The sequence below is a fragment of the Scleropages formosus genome, chromosome 4 (assembly GCF_900964775.1).
Source record: "Scleropages formosus chromosome 4, fSclFor1.1, whole genome shotgun sequence".
NCBI classification, from domain to species: Eukaryota; Metazoa; Chordata; class Actinopteri; order Osteoglossiformes; family Osteoglossidae; genus Scleropages; species Scleropages formosus.
Genome location: NC_041809.1, coordinates 7858945 through 7880001, shown reverse-complemented (window position 1 = coordinate 7880001; position 21057 = coordinate 7858945). Strand labels below are relative to the sequence as shown.

Sequence of the window (21057 nt, the reverse complement as noted above, 5' to 3'; positions counted from 1 at the left end):
AAATTTACTTCATTAATCTGCTATGGGGGGTCATGGTGGCATGGTGGCACAGTGGGTTTGACTGGGTCCTGCTCTCCAGTGGGTCTGGGGTTTGAGTCCTGCTTGGGGTGCCTTGCGATGGACTGACATTCTATCCTGGGTGTGTCTCCAGCCTTACGCCCTGTGCTGCCAGGTTAGGCCCCGGCTTCCCGCAACCCTGCGTGGGACAAGCAGTTTCAGATGATGTGTGTGTGTGTGTGTGTGTGTGTGTGTGTGTGTGTGGTAAACTTATTGTAGCTATTGTTAATACCTTCACATACAGTTATATTCTGCACTAAAGACACTTTTGTCGAGCTAAGCAATATCCACTTTGCATACTATGTTACCGTTTTATGCAGGTGGGGTATTTTTACTATACAATTTGACGATAACTACCTTGCTGTGGGAGGGAGATTCAAACCCAATTTCTCTAACCACTAAGTTACCTGCTTATTTTTTTTTTTTCTTTTAAATTAATACAGCTGCAAAGACATATTAGTCTAAAAATTATATTATTGAAATGTAATGGACCATACAAATGAGTACCTATTGTACTTTCCCATTACCTGAAACCAAAAAACAGTTTGGGAGCATCGATAATCCTAGATATATGTTGAAAAAATGCTATAAGATGTAGTTTTCGCAGCAATTTACAGGTAAATGAGCAGTGGAGAACACATTTTTTGAGCTCTGGCCCTCAAGCCATGGCACTAATGTATAAAATGCTCTGTATATTTTAATTTATTAGTTCATAAATTACAATGAGCACCATATGCCGTGCTAATGAGCCACCCTACATGTGTCACCCACTGAGTTTTCCTCTTTCTGCAAACAGAGCAAATAATACAGTGAACAGTATTTAACAGGGAGATTAGGACAACATAGTGCATTACATCATTCCCGGCTCATTGAATCAAAGTACATGGAGGGGTTTTGTAGTCAGCTGGATTTAATGTGTCTATAAAGAGGATCCTTGTTTGGGATCTCCCTCTTAAACCAGACAGACTGTGGATTTGCTGCTGCATGTCATTTTTACTTAGAGGTGATTTACTGATAATTTTAGCAGGTTCTGGTGTCAGGGTGTATTTAAAAAAAAAAGCAACATCCAGAGCAGGTCTTTAAGACATCTATTCCCCAACATATTTAGATGGTACTTGAACTATCTGTGTTTCTGTAAATGAATATATAAAGCAAAAATCGACTATATGTGGACTGCTAAGCCCCTGTTGAGGCCCCTGTTGCACAGAATGAGCAAACAGACCAGGCCCCGGCTGAGAGCGTTTGTTAAAAGCAGAAACTGCAGTAACTCAAAAAAGATGCCCTTGCTAAAGTCTGACTGTGCCAGGGTCTTGTCCAAAAAGGAGACCGAAGAAAGACTGAGGAAAGCAAAGAATTGCCAAGGGTGTATTTGGAAACTGACAACACCTTGATGAAGATATTATTATTAAACAATTGCTTGATTTCATCTCATAACTAGGCCAATCCCCAGACAGTATGACACAACGAGTTGAGCACTTGAAACATCTGTAGATGGCAGATACAGATCTTTCTTGGTCGCACGTGTTATGACCTTCTACCCGAAGCGACCACCCGATTTTTGCAGGGTGAGGAGCCCTTATCACTCATGCTTACTGTATTCTCCCATCGAGACAGATCGTACTCATTAAAACAGAAAAAAAAAAAAAAAACATCTGGTTTTGGCTCTGCTGCTACGGGTCTGGCGTGAGCAGACTAGGGGAATCCAAGACGTTACGTCAGCTGACGTCGTTTATAGTTCCGTGTCTCTGGCAGTGGAACTTTCAGTTGCTATTGGAATTTCAACTACTACTTTTATAAACAGTGACAAATAAAAAATTATTCCAGCGAATGTACAAAATTAAAAGAATGCAGCGAAACCCTCAGGTTGTATTTCATATTGTTTTATTTATTCACTTACTTTTTTCCAAAGTGACTTGAAATGATTTACCCCATGTAAGGAACTGGATAATTTTTATTGGAGTAATTTAGGGTGGGTACCTTAATCAAGAGTATTACAGCAAGAGGGGGGATTCAAACCTAGGTCCTCTGAGGCCCATAATAGTTACTACATGTCCTGTACAGCAGCCTTCATTGGCACAAACAAAATTTTACCACCCCAGTTTTCAAACATTTATTTGAATACCCTATATTTTTAGACCAGTCAGACATCAGATATATTTTCCTAACACTGCTTGCTAGTGAATGTATGTTTTTTCAGTCCATGACTCTCTAGCCATAACATATCCATGGCAATGCAGAATGAGGATGAGAGGGTGACTAAAAAACATTAACGCTGTGAAAGCTTCTTACATATGCATAGCTGAAAAATGTTTTAAAAATATATACAAGCTATGAAGGTGGAACCATTGCTGCTGATTTTACTTGACTTGGTTCCATTAGTTCTCAGATGCAGCTGTCATTAATGTTAGCAGCAATGACAGCTGAGTTTTCAGGTCTAGAAATCTGGGCATCTCAGTCTTGGGCCTCATGTAGACTTATTAAACACGCATAGTTAGTCGAGAATAATAAAGCACTTTATTATTTATTATTTAATAAAGCACACAATAAACACTTTTATTGTGTTGGAGTGGTAGATTAATGTTCTCCACTATTAAAGACATGGACCGAGTTATGTCTATTGTCACATACACTTTTTTTTTTTAAAAGTCAATTTAAAGGTTAAGAGGAATCCCATGTTTTTCAATATAAATCCCTGTATTGGGACATTTAAGTTCTAAAAGTTAAGTGTTAAGAGTTACCTTGTTCATTTCATCTTAAGTTCTATATTCCCTTTAAAAAGGGGCAGGTGTTTAATGTATTTTAAAAGGGAAACGCAGGTTGCGTTGGGAGCACTTAGAAACATTTGAAAGTGACGGGTTAGGTGAAAATCTTGCAACCCTAAAATAATTTACAACTAACTGTAACTTTTGTTGGAAAACAGATGTTGCGTGATCATAAATTATCAGTTTTTTTAATGTTATTGAGTGTCATTCAGTATTTTTTCTTTTTTTCTCGTGCTGAATAAGATTAAAAGCATAAACATTAAACCCATAAATCCAATCCCTGGTACTTACAAAGAGGGTCGCAATTTTATGGATCTGTTTATGGAACATGTACTGAATCATTCAATCACCTTCCAACTTTTCTCATTTGAATTTACACATCTTCTAAGGTTCTCTTTAAATTTTCTTGCAGCTTTCAGTGTTGTGACTAGATCTAAGGGAATTGACAGATGACAAATGCTGTTTTATATGTACCATGGATACCACCAGACATCAGGGTTGAAAGTTAAAGTAAAATGTTTTTCATTTGTAAAATGCTGTGCCAGTCCATTGGAAGATTGCTTAAATTCAGTTCCCATTCCAACAGCTGAAGCAAATATGAGATTTGAGATTGCTTACTCTGCATTTTCTTTTAAATTCTGCCAAATCAGAGGCCTAGTAAAGAAGTCAAACCAGTCTTTGTATTTCTTTGTGCCCAAGACATTTCTCATATTTCACAGAAATCAAATTTTTCAGTTCACATGATTTATTGCTTAGCATTTCCTGCATGTTGGTATCTAAATATTTCCTTTCTGTTTCATTAAAAACATTTTGTCTTTAGTAGCTTTTTTTTTATAAGCTTGTTTTTTTTCTTTCGTTTTTGATGATCCAGTTAATATGCTCTTTCTACCCTTTCATTTGTAATTTTCAAATAGTGATCCTGAAAGTCATTTATTTTATTTTAGTAGAAGATTTTATGGCTTCTGTCTTAACTGATGCCGGTTCTTCATATACAATATGACTTCTACTTCTTAGCTATAGAAAGACCTCACACAAGCCAACTGTTATGGAGTGGAATGTCCAAGAAGGATAGGCAGCCACTGGTACCTTGATCCCTAGAGGTTTATTTTCCTTCTGTGTTCTTGGTCCATTTTTGTTTTCCTTTCCTCAGTTGCCAGAAGTATAACTGTGAACGGTATACTGGTAAACCGATATTTTATTGTCTTTCTTTTCCATCACTGTGTCACTGTATGTGTCCTCAGTTGTTCAACACTCTGTCACTATGTTGAGAATACATGTATATAAAATGAGCTGAACTAACCTAATGAAAAGCAGAAAACATGTATTAGTCTATAGTTCAGCCAAATATTTCTCAATAGAATTTAAATTAGAAACTGAAATTAAATTAGGAATATAAATTTATTCATGCCATTTTTTTCCTGGCATAGCTTCTGGGATGTATCATATACGTTGTTCAACAATGATGTGTAAATCCAGATCAGTGCGCTACCTTCTGTGGTCTGAAGTGAAACTTTTCTCTGAGTTTGGGAAGAAAGTGCAGTGGATTTAAAAACATGCTGCGAAAGACATTAAACTTTGTTTCTGATGAAGCTACCAGAGCCACAATACATATATGAGTAATAGAGACTTCCAGCAAACAAGAAAAGCACATCTCCAGACTCATAGATGCTTGTTTCTTCAGAAATGAAAGCTAACAAGCACCTCTGTTTTTTTTTTTCCAACATGAGGGTACCAATGTAAAATACTGTACTACAGCTATACTGTTTCTCATGAAATGAATGTGTAAAATTGCACCTCCTTTCCTTGGTTAGTACTATTGCAACGCTTCTCATGTTTGACAGCTATATGATCTTCCGCCATGAACTGCATGTCAATTCTTCAGCATTGTCAAGCCCGGTGAGACCACACATTGAACAGTGCTCTCTGGAGCATTACATAAGACTGGTTTACAGCAGAGTGAAACGGTGAACATAAAACCATGCCATGGGCATATTGTAGTAAGCTATGTGTTCTCTCTCTCTCTATCTCTCTTTCTTTCCAGGGCATTCCTGGGTTGTCAGGAAGTGTGGGCCCAAGGGGACCCAAGGTGAAGTCCTGTTTTTCCGATATTATTCAACAATAGCCTCCATGTTTGGGCTGTGTTTCCTTTTTTATTATTTATTTATTTCCACGGTTAGACAACAGTGAAGTTCTCCTGATTGCCTTTGTGATCAGTTTTCCAAAACAGGATCAACTCAGAAGTCTACCTTTTCCTTGTTATCGATAGTGTCCCATCACAGTCATAACGCACATCACAACACACTGGTAAATTTTTTTAGGTAAAACCTGAGACACATACAATGAACACACGAAAGGAATAACAACTGAAGTTAGTGGATAATAACAACTTCTAAGTGGATGGATTTGCATGATAGATTCAAAATGTTTTCTTGAATGATTCTAGTATTCTTATATTGATACCAGTGTTTGAACAACGACAATTTGACTATGAGGCATTTCAGATAAAAGCAATTCCATTCTGATTGATACCACAGGAGTGATAGTCAGGTAATGGGATCTGAGTGATAGGTCTTGAGAGTGATAATTCTTGCTAAGTTTGCAAGTATCACAACCATCCAGTCGACATCTGTTTTAACTTCGTTGTCCAGTTGCACAATGGGTTCCCTTGGCTACAAAACAAGCAACTTGGGCTATGGAGATAAATTTGGCATTCCCTTGAAATGAATTTAGTTCAGATTTCTAGATTGCAGTTGAGGAGTTGTTACAGTGCACATTTGCTAACCACGGTATGATTCTTGTTAAAGGGGGACGCAGGGCTGCCAGGAGAAAAAGGAGCCAAAGGGTCGCCGGGAACCCCTGTGAGTTCTTTGTACTCATGAGGATGGCTGAAGTATGTGGATACTGGCAACACTGCAAAGTAGTAGAGTAGCAGTGAAGACCTCTTGGTAATGGGTTTCAGTCCCACACAGGACTGTAATGTTTTACTTTAGTGGTTCCCAAAGATCTTTTTGTGTCCCCCAGCCATAGCAGAAATCTGTTCCATCCTAGAGGACTCACTGAACTAATTGATGGTTTGATAATTACTTGATGAGCTGAGTGAGCTATACTGGTGACTGAACCAAACAAGAACATATAATGGTTGGAAGATCCCCAAGGATGGATTTTGGGAACAACTGTGTTAAATTAGAAGGCTGCTTTTGCAGGGAATCTTCAACAGCAACTATTTCAAAGACTGCACATTGAAAAGAAGGAAAACACATTTCAATGAGGCAAGTTCCCAGGAACTGTATTTTTCTAACATCAATTTAACATCAGTTATGATTAAGAGATTCTTCTTCTTTGTCGAAGGGTGAGATGGGTTTGCCTGGCATGACTGGCTCTCCTGGAAAACCTGGATTGAAGGTCAAGGAATTTTCTTTTTTTGTCTATGGAATCACTACCATTTATTTCAACTGAACACATGATTTCTCGTTAATTTTATTCAGTATAAATATAACTAAAAACAGAAGTGGACCACTGGTTTACGTGTATAGAACGTATATAGAATTTCTGTTTGGTGCATTTAAATTTAGTTGTTTAGTTTTATTCAGCATACCTGTATGCTGTATTGAATCTACCTGTTTTTTCTGCTACTTTCATTTGTTTTTGTTTGCTGCTTGTGAAACGATGTATTTAAATGAAAACATTTTGTGGTTGCTCTTTAATTGTATGGGCAACTTGAAAGAGCTAATGTAAGACAGGGTTGGGGGGTGTTGGGCAACAAGGGGACATAATCTAGAACAGAACAGGCAGTAAAATTTGTAAAATTGAGCATGATTTACATCATATGTTTCTGTCAGCCCCAGAATCAAGAAATCTTTTCATCTTTTCATTCTTGGATAATAAAGGGCAGTAAAGGTGAACATGGACAACCAGGGCAGCCAGGAAACCCAGGGATGCAGGTGAAGTAACAAGTTCTTGTAGTTTCTCAATTTCACATTCTCATCCTGAAGTTACAATTTCACATAGATTAAATAATGGTTTCCCTACCTTGTCACTACGTCCCTAATGTAATCACTCATGTTATTTCATGCATGAAGGTCATTGTATCAATGTGTCATGTTAATGATAATAAGTGTGGCATGTGGCTGATCACTCTGATTTGTCCAAAGGGGAAACCAGGTGACCCCGGAATGGCAGGCCAGCCAGGACACTCAGGGCTTCCAGGGATGAAAGGACAAAAGGTATTCACTGCTGGACCGTTTGTATTTCTTTTTCCTACTCTTCGTGCTCGAACTTGACATGGGGGAAAAACAGAGCAAAATGCAGCAAAAAAAAAATTAAACCAACCTTCTCATGATAAGAGTTGCGATTAAACATTGTTACCATCTTGATAATTTGGTCATTTAAAATTTGTACTGGAACTTGTGGGAAATTTTCCATTTTGGGTCAATTTTGACATAAATGGAAGCTTTTTGCAGGATTTTATAGCTTTCCATTTTTGGTCATTTTGATCAAAAGTGTGTTAGCTATATGACCAAAATATTTTGCATGTCAGATTGTAGTTTTTATGAGGTGTAATTATGTACTTCTTGATGACTCTTTAACCAAACATAATTGTTAGAATTACAATTATTGACGTGGCTGAAACTTTGATAAGATCGAAGTTACAAACACATTAACTTAACTGATTTTCTATTTCTTTTACCATTACATTTTATACAGTTTTACAAAGGAAACTTTTGACAGATGAGTCAAATGTAATGTGCTGTATATAACTGTCAAAATGTCAAAATCCTAGGTAGAAATCCCAGAATTTCTACTAGGCCATGTCCTTATCTGACATGTACGGTATACTGTTTTTATGCATTTTTAACAGGAATTTTTCTTTTATCATCTTCATATTGCACACATCTAGCACAAATCCCTTGGACAAACACATGAGTGAAACAAATGGTAGCAATAAAGGATGATAACATCCTCAGTCTATTGTCTGCCTGCAAAGTGTTCACAAATAAGCAACATAAAATTCAGAGCACAATGTACAGTGGACTTCAAAGCAGCATTTGCAAGTATTTGAAGCGCATACAATAACAACAATGCATGACCAACGACCACGTTGCATGACCGAGCTCACATTAGTTCCCCTGAACATCAGTTCTTCACCAAGATGTTCCATTTACATTTACATTTAATCATTTAGCAGACACTTTTCTCCAAAGAAATGCACATCTCATAGAAAATACATTGTGTACATTACATTAAGAGAAAGAGACATAGCTGCAGACGCGTGATTCTTAAGTCCACCATATGAACCAATGTTCATTGCACGAGTAGTTGCATAAAACTCAGAATATCGACGATTCCTGATCACCTTCCTAGTATTTTTTCTGAGATACATATAAACATTTTGCCAGAAGTCATTATGTAATTTAGCCTCAGAATTTGATGTGGGTATTCATTAAACATGTCCAGTGATGCACAATTCTCACAAACCATGTTGTTCATCACTCCTAACCTCAGCTGTTTGTCATCTTGTGGCCTGACAGCCATAGGGTTTTACTGTAACTCTAACTCAGTGGAATCACTGTGTGGTTTTTCCTTAGAAATGAATTTCAGCAAGTATAATTGCCATCTAGCAGCTTCCCTGCTGAATGCAGTGCCTGGGAACATTAGTCGAGAGGAAGCCAAGGATAACAGAGTAAAGTTAGTCTTTGTGATGTGGTTTTGTCATCTGGATATCATGGCGAAAGATGCAGCCGATGTGGTGGTAAAGGGTTCTAATTTGGTGGGAAAAGGAAAAGAGAGCGGAACGTGAAATAAAAAAGGAACATGAGTAATTAACTTTCAGCAGTCACCATACAACATTCCCTGAGGCAATAAGGAAAGACAAAATACACACACACACACACACATTTTCAGAACCGCTTGTCCCATACGGGGTCACGGGGAACCGGAGCCTACCCGGCAACACAGGGCGTAAGGCCGGAGGGGGAAGGGGACACACCCAGGATGGGACGCCAGTCCGCCACAAGGCACCCCAAGCGGGACTTGAACCCCAGACCCACCGGAGAGCAGGACTGCGGCCCAACCCACTGCGCCACTGCACCCCCGAAAGACAAAATAAATAACTAAAATTATATTTCTGTTCCTAAGAAATTATAAACAAGGTAGCACGCAAACAGAAATGAATTTTCTGATTTCAGCTATAAGCTGTGCTGTTATGTATGTCAGTCTTGTGTGAGTCTTTGCCATGTGTAACCCAAAATTACAAGCAAATTTTGCCAACTGAAAGACTAACAAAAGTACAGCAACAAATCTTTAAACCATCTTGACACTTCAGGGAAATGCAGATCAGGTAGTGGTAAAGAAAATGCTGTATTACCTTTGATCAAGGTACCCTGAGTTGATCCAGTAGAAGTATCCAGCTATATAAATTGATCAAATCTATGAGTAATTTTTCAGTGAAAATACTAACAAAATTCTGATTGCTGTTAACAAGATCCACCCTTAATATTAAGACACCTTGGGTCCCATAAGTGGATGTCAAAAGGCGTGGTAAATATACTTCAGATACCGAAGAAATGAGGGTAAGCTTTGTCCATCTGCAGAGTAACTTTGGCATATGTAGCGTCTCTCAAATGTGTAACATCCATGAGAAAAGTTAACATTTGACCTTTATTGTGATTTTTTTTAATGAATTTTGGAAGATTTGCTCACCTTTTTCAGCCCTTTAGGTAGCATTACGTTACATGACAACCACTAACAAATATGGTAACCTTTGACTCATGTGGTTTCGATAAATGCACCTGTATGTTCATTCAGTAAACAGTTCTCTCAACTGAAAATGAAAAAATAATACCAATGTGGAAATGGGGATTTAAAAGAAAAGCACATAATATTTAGATTTAACACATTTTGTCACACGGAACCGAGGGAGCTGGAACGGCTGGACCCAAGTGCAGGATTGTTCGTTTGGACTCAATGGATCAGGCGAGTTCTCGGTGTCGGGGACGGGCGAAGGGTCGGTCGATAGGCGGTCAGAGTTAGAGCGAGGATCCGTGGACGTGGTCAGGGGATGAAGCGAAGGGTCAAAAACCGGAGGACGGAAACAGGAAACAAGGGCTGTGTGAGAACAGGACATCGCGAAGAAGGACGGTTGTCTCAGACGAGATTCCACAAGTGTACGGGAGCTGAGGAGGGTCTTTTAAATGTGAGTGGTTAGTCAGGTGCTTGATTGGTATCAGGTGCTGTCGACTGAGGTGCGGGCATGGACATGACACATTTATTCTTTTACTGCAATAAACACAATTTATAAGGTTATAACTATGGATACTTTGAAATGGTCTTGATTCAAATTTTTCTTTATTTCCAGGGTGAGAGGGGTGATCAAGGTGAAAAAGGAAGGGAGGTCTGTATTCTTCTTTTAATTTGACTCTTTGCTTTTTGCAAACGATGCAAGACTTGCAAATATTGACGCATTTAATATTTTGTAAAAATTGACCCATACTGTGCACGATCATTGCCTGAGGTGTGACTTGCTGTGCACAACGTGAAAAAGCCGTGTTGGGATTTGAGAATAAGATGGTGAAGCTGGAGGCCAACACTGGGCATTGTCTTTAGTAAAACTTTCAACAAGTATGGTACATCTTGATAACAATAATACTGTGGAAATCCCTGTAAGGCCTCATGAGCATTTAGCTCTCAACAATAGCTGACAGAACAAAGCCATTGCTCAACCACTGCCAAGGCTGGGGGGGAGGAATATCACTGGCAATCCCTCAGTGGAAAAACTCGTTTAAAGCACATTAAGGTAATTATTTCACCACTGCTGGAATAAACAACAATATATTGCTTGGTAGCAGGGAATATTCCATTTGAGCCATGTCCACCAAATATTTACAGCAGCAGAGAAGCAGTGACAAAGCCAGGAGACTCAGCATATGAGATGAGTAGGAGATGCTGTTTTCGCATTGATTTTATAATCAGTGCAGCTTTCCTCTGGTTTTTATATTTATGAGTGCCAAGAATAAGGGACCCCACAAATTACAGAAAAGAAGTTCTTGTTCCTGAAGCCCTTGCATGAAACTGACTCTATAAAGTATATGAATGCAAAATGCAAGATGAGCAAATTCATTTTATCCTTCTCCTCTGTCAGATATATAAGACAGTTTTAATGGATTAGTTGTTGAGGTTTTTTAATTGCGTTTTCTGCGGAATTTTAGACATTTAAAACATTCTGGTTTCGTCTGCAGCGCCAGGGTTACGCTGACAAACGAGAGTTTATTTACTAGAGCTGCAGAACTGCTCACAGTTTAACATCAGGAATAGATCGGAAAGCGTGATTATGGATTGTATTTTTTTCCATTTGCTAGAAACTGTTCCATGTATAATCAGACAGGAGGTTTACTACATCCTTCCAAAAGTGGTCGCTTTAATTTGGTAAAATTAGAATCATGTTCAACAGCCTCCCAAATTCAAAGGAATGGAAAGCTGGGGGAAAACATATTTCTTGGGGACAAAGTAAAGAACGGTATTAAATCAAAAAAGACAATTTCACCACAGTATTGCTGAAACATGTCAACCATACAGTATGCTTTCTCCAAAAAGAAACTGACCGAAACTTTTTCGATAGGGCACAAATGGTGAAAAGGGAGATCCTGGAAGGCCAGGAAATCATGTAAGCGTTTATTTTAATAATTTCTAATTGCATGTAAATGTAAGGATCTGCAGCACCACCAAAAAACATGCATTTGTTATTTTAATTTACAGGGATCTCCTGGTCTGCCTGGGAAGAAAGGAGAGGTATGGCGATCAATGAAAAGAATTATTGAAGCTGTCATATATTGTACCAAAAATGGCATTTCTGATGAGGAAAAGCAAAAATAGTCTGGATCTATTTAAGGCAGGAATGTCCAATAATTGTGAAAGTACAATTGCTATGTGCTTAATCATGAAATTGTTTTTGATAGTTTCGCTTGTCCTTCATTGCAAGTGGCGAGTTCAGATAACACGGACACCCAATAATGTCCCTTTAAATGTGAATTTAATTGTATAAGCATCTGTTTTACATTTATTCCTTTTGATGGCATTATTGTATAACAAGTTAATTGTAAAACTTATAACATTATGCCTGGCCTTTTGTGAATCATAGAAAGGTACAACAGGAGATCCAGGAGTGAGGGGGCTGACGGGCCACCAAGGACAACCTGGGCAACCTGGTCCAATGGGTCCGTCCGGCCCCCGTGGGCTAAGCGGAGAGGTGGGCCCAACTGGACCACCCGGACCTGAAGGGAGACCCGTATGTATCCAAAACATATTGCTTGAACAGTCCAAGTAACTCCTGCTAGAGTCTCCACTGAGGTCAATGAAGTGGTTTAAAAGGCATCTCTCAACCGAACACCATTTACACTGATCCAGGTTCTCAGCTGTTAACAGCTCAAGCCAAGTCGTAAAAATGAGAAAAATTATGAGACACGTGCCCGTCCACAGGCCTGCCATAAACAAAATTCCTGTTTTCACTTTTATTTTCAGCTGAATACATTTTTTGAATTTGTCATAGCATAATATAATGATGTGATAGCTGCGTAGCTTACCACACACAGCCCATTTATGAGATCTGCTGGTAAAAATATCTGCCTAAGCTGATCCTCATATCTGCAGGGAAGAGAAATGTCGGAGCAGCACATTCGGCAGATCTGCAGGGATGTCCTGCGAAGTAAGAGTAATTTTCCAGGTTTTCTCTTATTTTGTAGCACAGATGTTGAGGTTGGTGACTGCCATACCTGTCTGTTTCCCACGCAGCTGAGATTCCCTCACTTCTACACAATGCCCAGCCCAGAAGTTGTGACTCCTGTCACATGCGACCAGGATCTCCGGGCCCTCCAGGCCCTGTCGGCCCCCAGGGGTCCAGGGGCTTTCCAGGGATACCTGGCTCCAGTGGGCTGCAGGGGAATCCTGGCCTACCTGGACATCCTGGCATCCCTGGCTTAAAAGGTACTCTATCAATGTCAACATTTGGACCATTGAACAGTCATGACCATTGGTCAAGGTGCACCTTAGATGGCTTTGTACAATTTCCACCCCTTTGTGTGTCTGAATCTTTGCTGATGGTACAGTTTTCTGAAACCCTAACCCATAACGGCAGAGTATAAACACTAATGGAAGCCAGAGATGCTGAACCCATGCCAAAATTAAACAAGGATAGATACTAGGGATACAGAACTCATACTAACATTCACTAAGAGCTTGTGAAGTGTTTGTTTGGCATTATGTTCTGAAACAAGGCAGCTCTACTTCATGGACACCACAGGGCTGCATAGTTGTCCTTTAGCTCTTGTGATGTCAGCCAGCTTTTTTGTGATGTCTTCATACCATTTATGTGCTTGCAGGAGATCCTGGTGAAAAGGGGGAGAAAGGGAACCCAGGAAGAACAGTGACAGGGGAGCAGGGGGAACCCGGACCACCAGGTAAAGTGCTTGGAAGACGGTATAAATGAAGGTGATCGACTGTATAACGCCCGAGTCTTCACACCAGGTTCTGGAAGAAAAAAGACGGACACTGAAAGTCTAAAGAAGTGTCATCCCCCCTAGGAGCAGCAGTGAGGATCTATGGATTTTTTCCAGCGTATTCATGTTTTCACCCACAATCGTAGGCAAACATGAACAGGAACATCATCCCACAAACTCAACCCACGGTGATGCTGAGCGGCCATAATTTCCATAATTCCTCCTACTGTGTCCAGTGCAAACATTTGTACTCTAACCAAAACTTTGGAGGAAACCCAACTGTCAAAACAGAGTTCAGTCTCAGGCAGTTGGACATACCTGTTTCTTTTGGATTGCTTGCACCACCATTCTGACAGCGCTATTACAGCTATGATTATGAGCATTATTGGTATTATAGTGATTATTCACTGACAGATTCATAGAGCCTAAGAAGGTATTAGATATTGAAATTATACATTGGAGCTATTAAAAATACGTTTAATAAAAAATCATCTTATCAATGGCCGAGTCCAGAGGAGCTACACTTTATATCTGAGGTGTTATAGGTTCATTCTTCTATCCTCAAAGCCTCCTTTGTTTGCTTTGGAAGGTCCTATGGGCCCACCAGGAGCCAGCAAACCAGGATACCCAGGCAAGCCAGGACCTCCGGGCCAGAACGGGGATGAGGGCAAAAGAGGCAACCCCGGGGTTCCTGGGCAGCCCGGCGTGTGCCACCCATCCCTGTGCTACGGCGCCATGGTACGGAGGGACTCCTTCGGGAAAGGACCCAACTATTAAACATTGCCGCCACGCCAGTCGGGGCTTGGTGCGAACCACGTGAAATCAAACAAACCGGAAAATAAGGAAATCTGTCTAATCTCAGGAAGATCACTTAGTAACAGTATTGCGCTCCTTTACGGGGTCAGGAAGTACCTCTTGCTGTGTATTTAAAAGTAATTCATCCACGGGCATACGTTTTATCTGGGGATATTGCTGAGCGGAATAATCATGGAAGTTGTCGGTTGCTTTCTTTCGCCACTTTCCATGGTGCGTTCCTTTGGTAGGGGCCTCAGGCTAAAAGCAGGAGGAGTTTTTGGAGGCGAGTCCCGACACGGATAATTGATTAGTGTCTGAAATCGGGTCTCGCCACCGGCCAAGTGCACCTTGGGACTACAGCAAATTCCACACAGCTGTATAGCCTTGTGTCCAGGCTTACATAGGAGCTTCGCGGTGCCGTACTGGTACGAAATTATCAGTACAAGAGCTCCAGTCATTTCTACGGGCTTTAGAACGTGGCGCGAAACCATAAAGAGTGATGGCACAGCAGGTCACAATGCGTTAACCACATCCGCTGCCTCTTCCAGTATTTTACATTGTTTTATCCCTTTAACTCCCATTAAACCCCCATAAGTCCCACACAGCCAGTGAGGCTTAAGAAAATGACACATTGGTAGCGCAACATTACTGTTGGAGCGTGCCAAAAACCCCAGCTCTTTTTTCACTTTGTTGCACTGCAGGTTGGAATGATATTGCATCAGGAAAAAGAAAAAAAAAAAAAAAAAAAAAAAAAACAGCACGGTGCCACTTATGATGGTACTATCTGAGTGCATTTAACACGTTTTAATACAACATACATTCCCGGGGTGCAAATGGCTATATAATTGCGGTATAATTTTTCTGTATTGTGACATAAATTAAATGTTCTTACTTCTAGATGTACAGGAGTGTGTAATGAACACAATATGTATCAAATATTAATTTTAAAATCGGTCTCTGCGTTTTACCACACAAATAACCTGAGAACAGTTTAACAAGTGCGAGTAAAGGCAGGATGACAAACCCAAGCCTCTTATGTTGGCAAGGATAAATATCATAACATTGTGGCTCCAAGCAGTTTTCCTCAGTGCTGGTGATGAGTTTTTCAAATTGATAGATTTTCAAGATATTCGAATACAAGTAGGTGAGAATTTTTTTCCCAATTATTGGAAGCAAGAGCATTTTCCTGAGTCCTCCATATAGGTGTATTTATATTTAAGATATTAAATATAAGCTGTTTGACACCTCCTGAAATCTGAAATCCTCTTGATTACTCTATCATACGCTTCACACGAATGTGCCTGTTATGAACTATACATCCGTTCCTCCGCTGTATAAATTACAGCTGCAGTCTTTGCATTACCATTGTTATTTATAGAAGTGTCACTTAATTTGTACTAAGAAGTTGTATTTGTGGGTGCAGTCTCCTTTTTCAGTGATTAATTTTATTACTTCTTTGTTGACATGACTTTTGTATTGCCATTCATTTGGTATCATTAATAAATACTTTTTTTAATGACTTGTGTGTTCATATACATTTTCAGTTTTTCCCCCCCCCCCCCCATCTTTTTCGGATTACATTACTTGAAAATTCACAATCGATTAACATTTCCTTACTTTTGTTTTCAAATATGACACGGAAGAATAAAGTAATTTTCTGGATTCCCCTTACTTTCCTAGGTATTTGACATTCTTTAAAATAAGTACATTTTTTCCTACACTTGTCACATGTAACCTGCAAGCATAACTTTTTGCTATCTGGTCTTAAGGCAGATGTTGAAAAATAGTTTCCAGGTCAGATATATTTTCTCTAACACAAACGTATTGAAGATCATAGCGGCTTCATTTTAAAAGGCTATATTTTTATGCAACGAACCAGTTTTAAATTATAATTTTTATTAAATATGATGATAATGCTTTAATTCCCAATCAGTGGGGGGCGTGGTGGTGCAGTGGGTTGGACAGGGTCCTGCTCTCCGGTGGGTCTGGGGTTCGAGTCCCACTTGGGGTGTCTTGTGACAGACTGGCATCCTGTCCTGGGTGTGTCCCCTCCCCCTCCAGCCTTACGCCCTGAGTTGCTGGGTTAGGCTCCGGTTCCCCGGGACAAGAGGTTCATAAAGTGTGTGTGTGTGTGTGTGTGTGAGATGATTACCTGCATGTGTAAAAACTCCCACTTTGTCCAATCTGTTCATTTCATTGTGGTTTAATTTGGTTAAATTTAAACAGCCTTCTATTGAACTATTTTCAGTTTGAATAAGTGATAAAATAAATAAAATAACACACACAATCTGGATGTGAAACTGCTGGCAAAACAGAATGACCAAAAGTAAAACTGAGCTGTATTAGTTTCCGTTTAAATTAATAACAAGCAGCTTTTTTGCTGTGGGTTCAGACATTGGTTTTAATCCTTCTCAGTCTGAGTTTAAATGTTGGTGTGGTTGCCCTCCAGGTGCTCTGGTCTCTGCCCACAGTGCAAATACAAGAGTTTCAGGTTAAACTGTGAGTCTCAACTTACCATAGTGTGTCCATGCATGAAGGACCCTGTGACGTGCAATGGACTGGCATTGTGTCCAGGTTGTACCCTGCCTCGCACCCTATGCTTCTGGGTACTCTCTGGACTCTGCGTTGAACAAGCAGTTATAGATAATTAATGGATTGGTAGTGCAAAATTATCTTATAATGTCCAGTGTAACAAGATGTGCACACTTCACCTCCCAGCTGGTCTGTCCTCCTGCCGAGAACTCTATCAAACTGGTCACCTTGCTCATTTGGCCAACCTCTTTGGTTAAGAGCCTGGAAGTAATGATCGACTCAAGTCGGTCTTTCTTTCAGCATTTCGAAGCCACAACCAGGTGCTGCATATACATCCTGCACAACATCCACAGGATCCTCCCCTATCTCACAACAAACTGTACGCAGCTCCTGGTCCAGGTCCATCCCACCTGGACCACCGCAACTCTCTCCTGTCTGGTCTTCCAACCTCCTCCACCAAACCTCTACATCTGTCGCAGAACGCTGCTGCACGAGTCGTGCTTGACCTGTCGAAAGGCTCCCGCGTATCCTCCCTCCTCGTCTCTCGGCATCTGCTTCCTGTCGCTGCCCGGATCAGAATCAACACCCTGGTTACGGCCTACGAAACCGTCAATGGATCTACAAGACCTGATCACTCGCTACACCCCAACCAGGCTGCTACACTGCTCCACCTCTGCCCGCTTGGTGGTTCCACACACAGGAAGCCCAAAATCAAAAGCACAAAGGTTTTTGGTTCCGGCCCCAATGTGGTGGAATGACCTCCCCCCCTCACTCAAAACTGCTGAATGTCTCTCTGTATTTCAGAAGACTCTCAAAACTCACTTCTTTCAGATTTTCTTCTCCCCTAACCTCGTAAGTGCTCCATAAACATGTACATGTTTGTTATGTTTAATGAGATCTAATAACAATTTGTTTAATAATTGGAGAGCCTATACGCACCTACTCATGGAATCTATGCGGTTCATATGGTGGAATGTGACAAATGGACTGTACTCAAGAATCTCGTGTCTGCATCCAAATCTTACCTTCTGTTGGCATACATCTGTTTGGAGCAAAGTGTCTGCTAAATGTAAAAATATGTAAATGTAATATTTTTCAGTGTGCACAACTCAGAGCCCTCTGGTTTCATCATTTTGCTCAAAGGCAAGTCCACTACAATGAAGATGAAAGGAGAAATGTTTAAATAATAGAGCAGATGCTAGGGGTGGATGATTGCTTGGGGCCATAACCCAGTGCAGTGGTTGGAAAAGGAAAAAACAGCAGGTGGGTGGTCCCTATAGAATATTCATTAACATCCTGACCTCATGTTACTGCAGGAATGCTTCTGTTAAATGTTTGGGAATTTTTAGTCAATAAGTTATTTAAGGTATTGTCAAGGCGGATGTATCAAAAACTATAGGCTATGCTCACCTTGCCTCATGTGTAGGCTGTTCAATTTCATCATCCTGTGATGCCCTCTAGTGATAAACATTTGATATTAAAATATTGCTCATATTAGTTATACATCATGAATGATGATGGTTTTCTTCAAATAAAGTCATAAATACGACAAAAATATTAAAACTTAATTATACACATTTTGTAAACACAAGTGCATACTTACGAGTTGATTGTGTACCAGTATGATCACTTACATATACCTATAGGAACACACAACCACTCCCGACATAAACACTACAAATCATAAACACTGTTATAACTTCTGTAATTTAGGCCATAAACCTTCAACATATTGAGAAAAATCAGCAAGGCTGAAGCCAATTACAAATATAATTTTAAGCATAAGAAAGTGTGAAAGAACATACCCACTTCATAGAACTTCTCTCTCTGTTCTTTTCAGTCACTGTCCTCCAGTGGGAATGAGGAGGTATTAATAATCAAAATCTTGGAAATTCCAAGACAACAAAAATAACAAATAAGAAATGCAAACAGCAAATTTAAAGAAATCCAACTGCCCCTTCTTTATCGGTAATCGGTATGGTTGTCCAGTGCAGGGGCCCAGCGGTCAAGAGCATATCTAGGAAGCCCAGGCATAAGACACGATACACCCTGGACAGTCCAACATGAGGCAATGACACACACTCATTCACTCACACAGAAAGAAAATTTGTCTTTGGACTGTGAGAGGAAACCAGAGCACCCAAAGGAAAACTACAAATGAGACACCTACTGAGCTGGATTCGAATCTGCATCAGGATGCACGTCTGATGAGTGTGAGACACCAGTGCCAAAAACAACAAAAAAATATTCTTCTTCTTCTTATTATTATTATTATTATTATTATTATTCCTGTGATAACCAGGCTCCAGTTCTGTGTAAAAGCTAAAAAAAAAAACTCTGCTTGGGTGTCTCAAATACTTTAAACATAATGAACTGAGAACATTTACATATCACGCATGACTTACGTAAGGGGGCAGCTGGTAGCGTAGTGGTTAGTGCTGCTTGTTTTGGCTCTAAAGGTTGCAGGTTCAATCTCCATCTCCAACTGTAATACCCTTGAGCAAGGTACTTGCCCTAAATTACACCAGTTAAATTACCCAGCTGTCTTAAGGGGTAAATTATTGTAACCTTAACCTTGTAAGTCACTTTAGAGAAAAGTGTCAGTTAAATGAATATATGTAAGTGATGAAACAATTAATCCAACGTGACGTTACGCAGCGCCACCTACTTTGAACTGTAGATGGCGCTGTAGATCTGCGCGCTCGACCCTGAACCGCTCCCCGTTTGCCGAATTGGGATCTTACGCGTTTTTGTGCCTTCTTAGCGCGTCCAAATGACTTCGTGAACCCTCCTCGTGCCTCGGGCACAACATGTAAGGGCAGTGACGACACTGACTCTAATTAAAGGCCTCGCGGCTGCGGCGACGCCTTAATCGCCCTTTGAAATGCTAATGAGATGCGTGCTTCGCTCAAGCGGGAAACACGCTGAGGTTTACACGCTAAAAAAGTGGGGGTGTTTTATTTCAATCGCTGCTACGCTTGAAACAGTTGTCCTCTACATCAAATAAGTGTAAATAATGATGTAACATATAATGCTATACATTTATTTCTAGCACGAAATGCATCCAAGTTTGATATAATAATATCTGCACATATATTAAGGGTTTATTTCACTAACCATTTCAAATGGTTGTGTGTTATTTGTTTTTGTGAATACTTTATATCAGTCAGTAAGTATCTTTAAGTGTTTTACAAGCGATGTGTCAAACGCCCATCATCCGCGAGGTGCTTTTTGTAGTGGGAAATTGCTGAAGTCATAGACTGTATTAATTTAATGGACTGGCAATTCCGACTAAAAAAAAAAAAACTCCTTGGTTTGGTGAGGATGAAAAGGTCCTTGCTGTGAATAATGATTTAATTGTGTCCAAGTATGCACGAGCCCCCAGGAGAGACAGGTGCTGTCGAGGAGGTATTAGTGACTGGGTGGAGTGTGCAAACAGGGCATTAAATGTCCCCTCCTCATCACTGCACATGACACTGTTACTCAGTTACTCACCGGGTGTAACATTACACACATGTTCATAATCATAATAAAACCCAACAGCAGCCCTGCTTCACCCTTCTAGATCTGTTATTTTATGGCTGAGCGGGGAATAGCTGTTACAACCAGTACTGAAAGCAAAAATCTTTTACAGACATACCTGTTTTTTTTTTTTTTTTTTTTTTTTTCCAGTAAGGGTTATATAAATACTCAGCCAATATAAATGTTCAGAATTTAACCGTTTGTCTGAACGAGAACACTGTGAACGAAAGCATGTAACCAGGCTCAGTTAATAAACACTGTGTGAAATGTAACAGCATATACTTTTTATGTAAACATTAAATTTTACTTTTTACTTTTATATGCAGGAAAACATCTTGCAAAATGCGTTTATATGGAATATCTGATTGTAGCGGTTTTTATATAATAATAATGATAATATCTTAGTGTCTCATTTATGAATCTCTCTGCTTTATAGTGAAATTGTGCGAATTTTCCGGCAGTTTGTGCCGCGCTGGTTACGAGTCGTTTCAAGTTACAAAATATCTCTCATTTCACGTGAGACTCTTTTTTTCACTGAAGTGGTGGACGGAGCTCCCCGGTGTGCTGTGGGACGGACTTGTGCGAAACCACTGCTTTCCACACACACACACACACATACACACACACACTCACACTCTCCATACACGTTCACGGCTTCCAAGTCCGACATCTCGCCTCTTTCATTTTTTTTTTTCTTTTTTACGCGTGTGCGTGACGCGTGTGAGAGCGAAGCCAGACCCTGCGTGCGAGTTTAAAAACAGGAGTTCCCAGCAGAGGGGTAACACTTCACTCTGCTGTACTGTGTTTTTACTCTTTGATCGCGTTTCCCTTTCCCTCTTTTACGGGATCTTCGCCGAACTGCAGGAGCGGAACTCCAAGGCGCTGCGTGCGTCTGAACCACG

The 21057-nt window shown here is 40.1% G+C and overlaps 1 protein-coding gene across 4 annotated transcripts in view; it reads left to right on the top strand.

Annotated features, from left to right (window-relative positions):
* The window catches only part of col21a1 (collagen, type XXI, alpha 1), a 37895-nt gene extending 22336 nt beyond the window's left edge, over nucleotides 1–15559 (top strand). For all 4 annotated transcript variants that reach the window (XM_018749263.2, XM_018749261.2, XM_018749259.2 and 1 more), the window contains 13 exons: nucleotides 4861–4905; nucleotides 5624–5677; nucleotides 6168–6221; nucleotides 6707–6760; nucleotides 6971–7042; nucleotides 10174–10209; nucleotides 11434–11478; nucleotides 11571–11603; nucleotides 11953–12099; nucleotides 12462–12516; nucleotides 12603–12794; nucleotides 13190–13267; nucleotides 13896–15559. In XM_018749263.2, the coding sequence (XP_018604779.1) occupies nucleotides 4861–4905; nucleotides 5624–5677; nucleotides 6168–6221; nucleotides 6707–6760; nucleotides 6971–7042; nucleotides 10174–10209; nucleotides 11434–11478; nucleotides 11571–11603; nucleotides 11953–12099; nucleotides 12462–12516; nucleotides 12603–12794; nucleotides 13190–13267; nucleotides 13896–14083 (1053 nt within the window). In that variant the 3' untranslated portion in view covers nucleotides 14084–15559. The remainder of the gene's footprint in view (nucleotides 1–4860; nucleotides 4906–5623; nucleotides 5678–6167; nucleotides 6222–6706; nucleotides 6761–6970; nucleotides 7043–10173; nucleotides 10210–11433; nucleotides 11479–11570; nucleotides 11604–11952; nucleotides 12100–12461; nucleotides 12517–12602; nucleotides 12795–13189; nucleotides 13268–13895) is intronic.
* Nucleotides 15560–21057: the final 5498 nt, after the last annotated feature.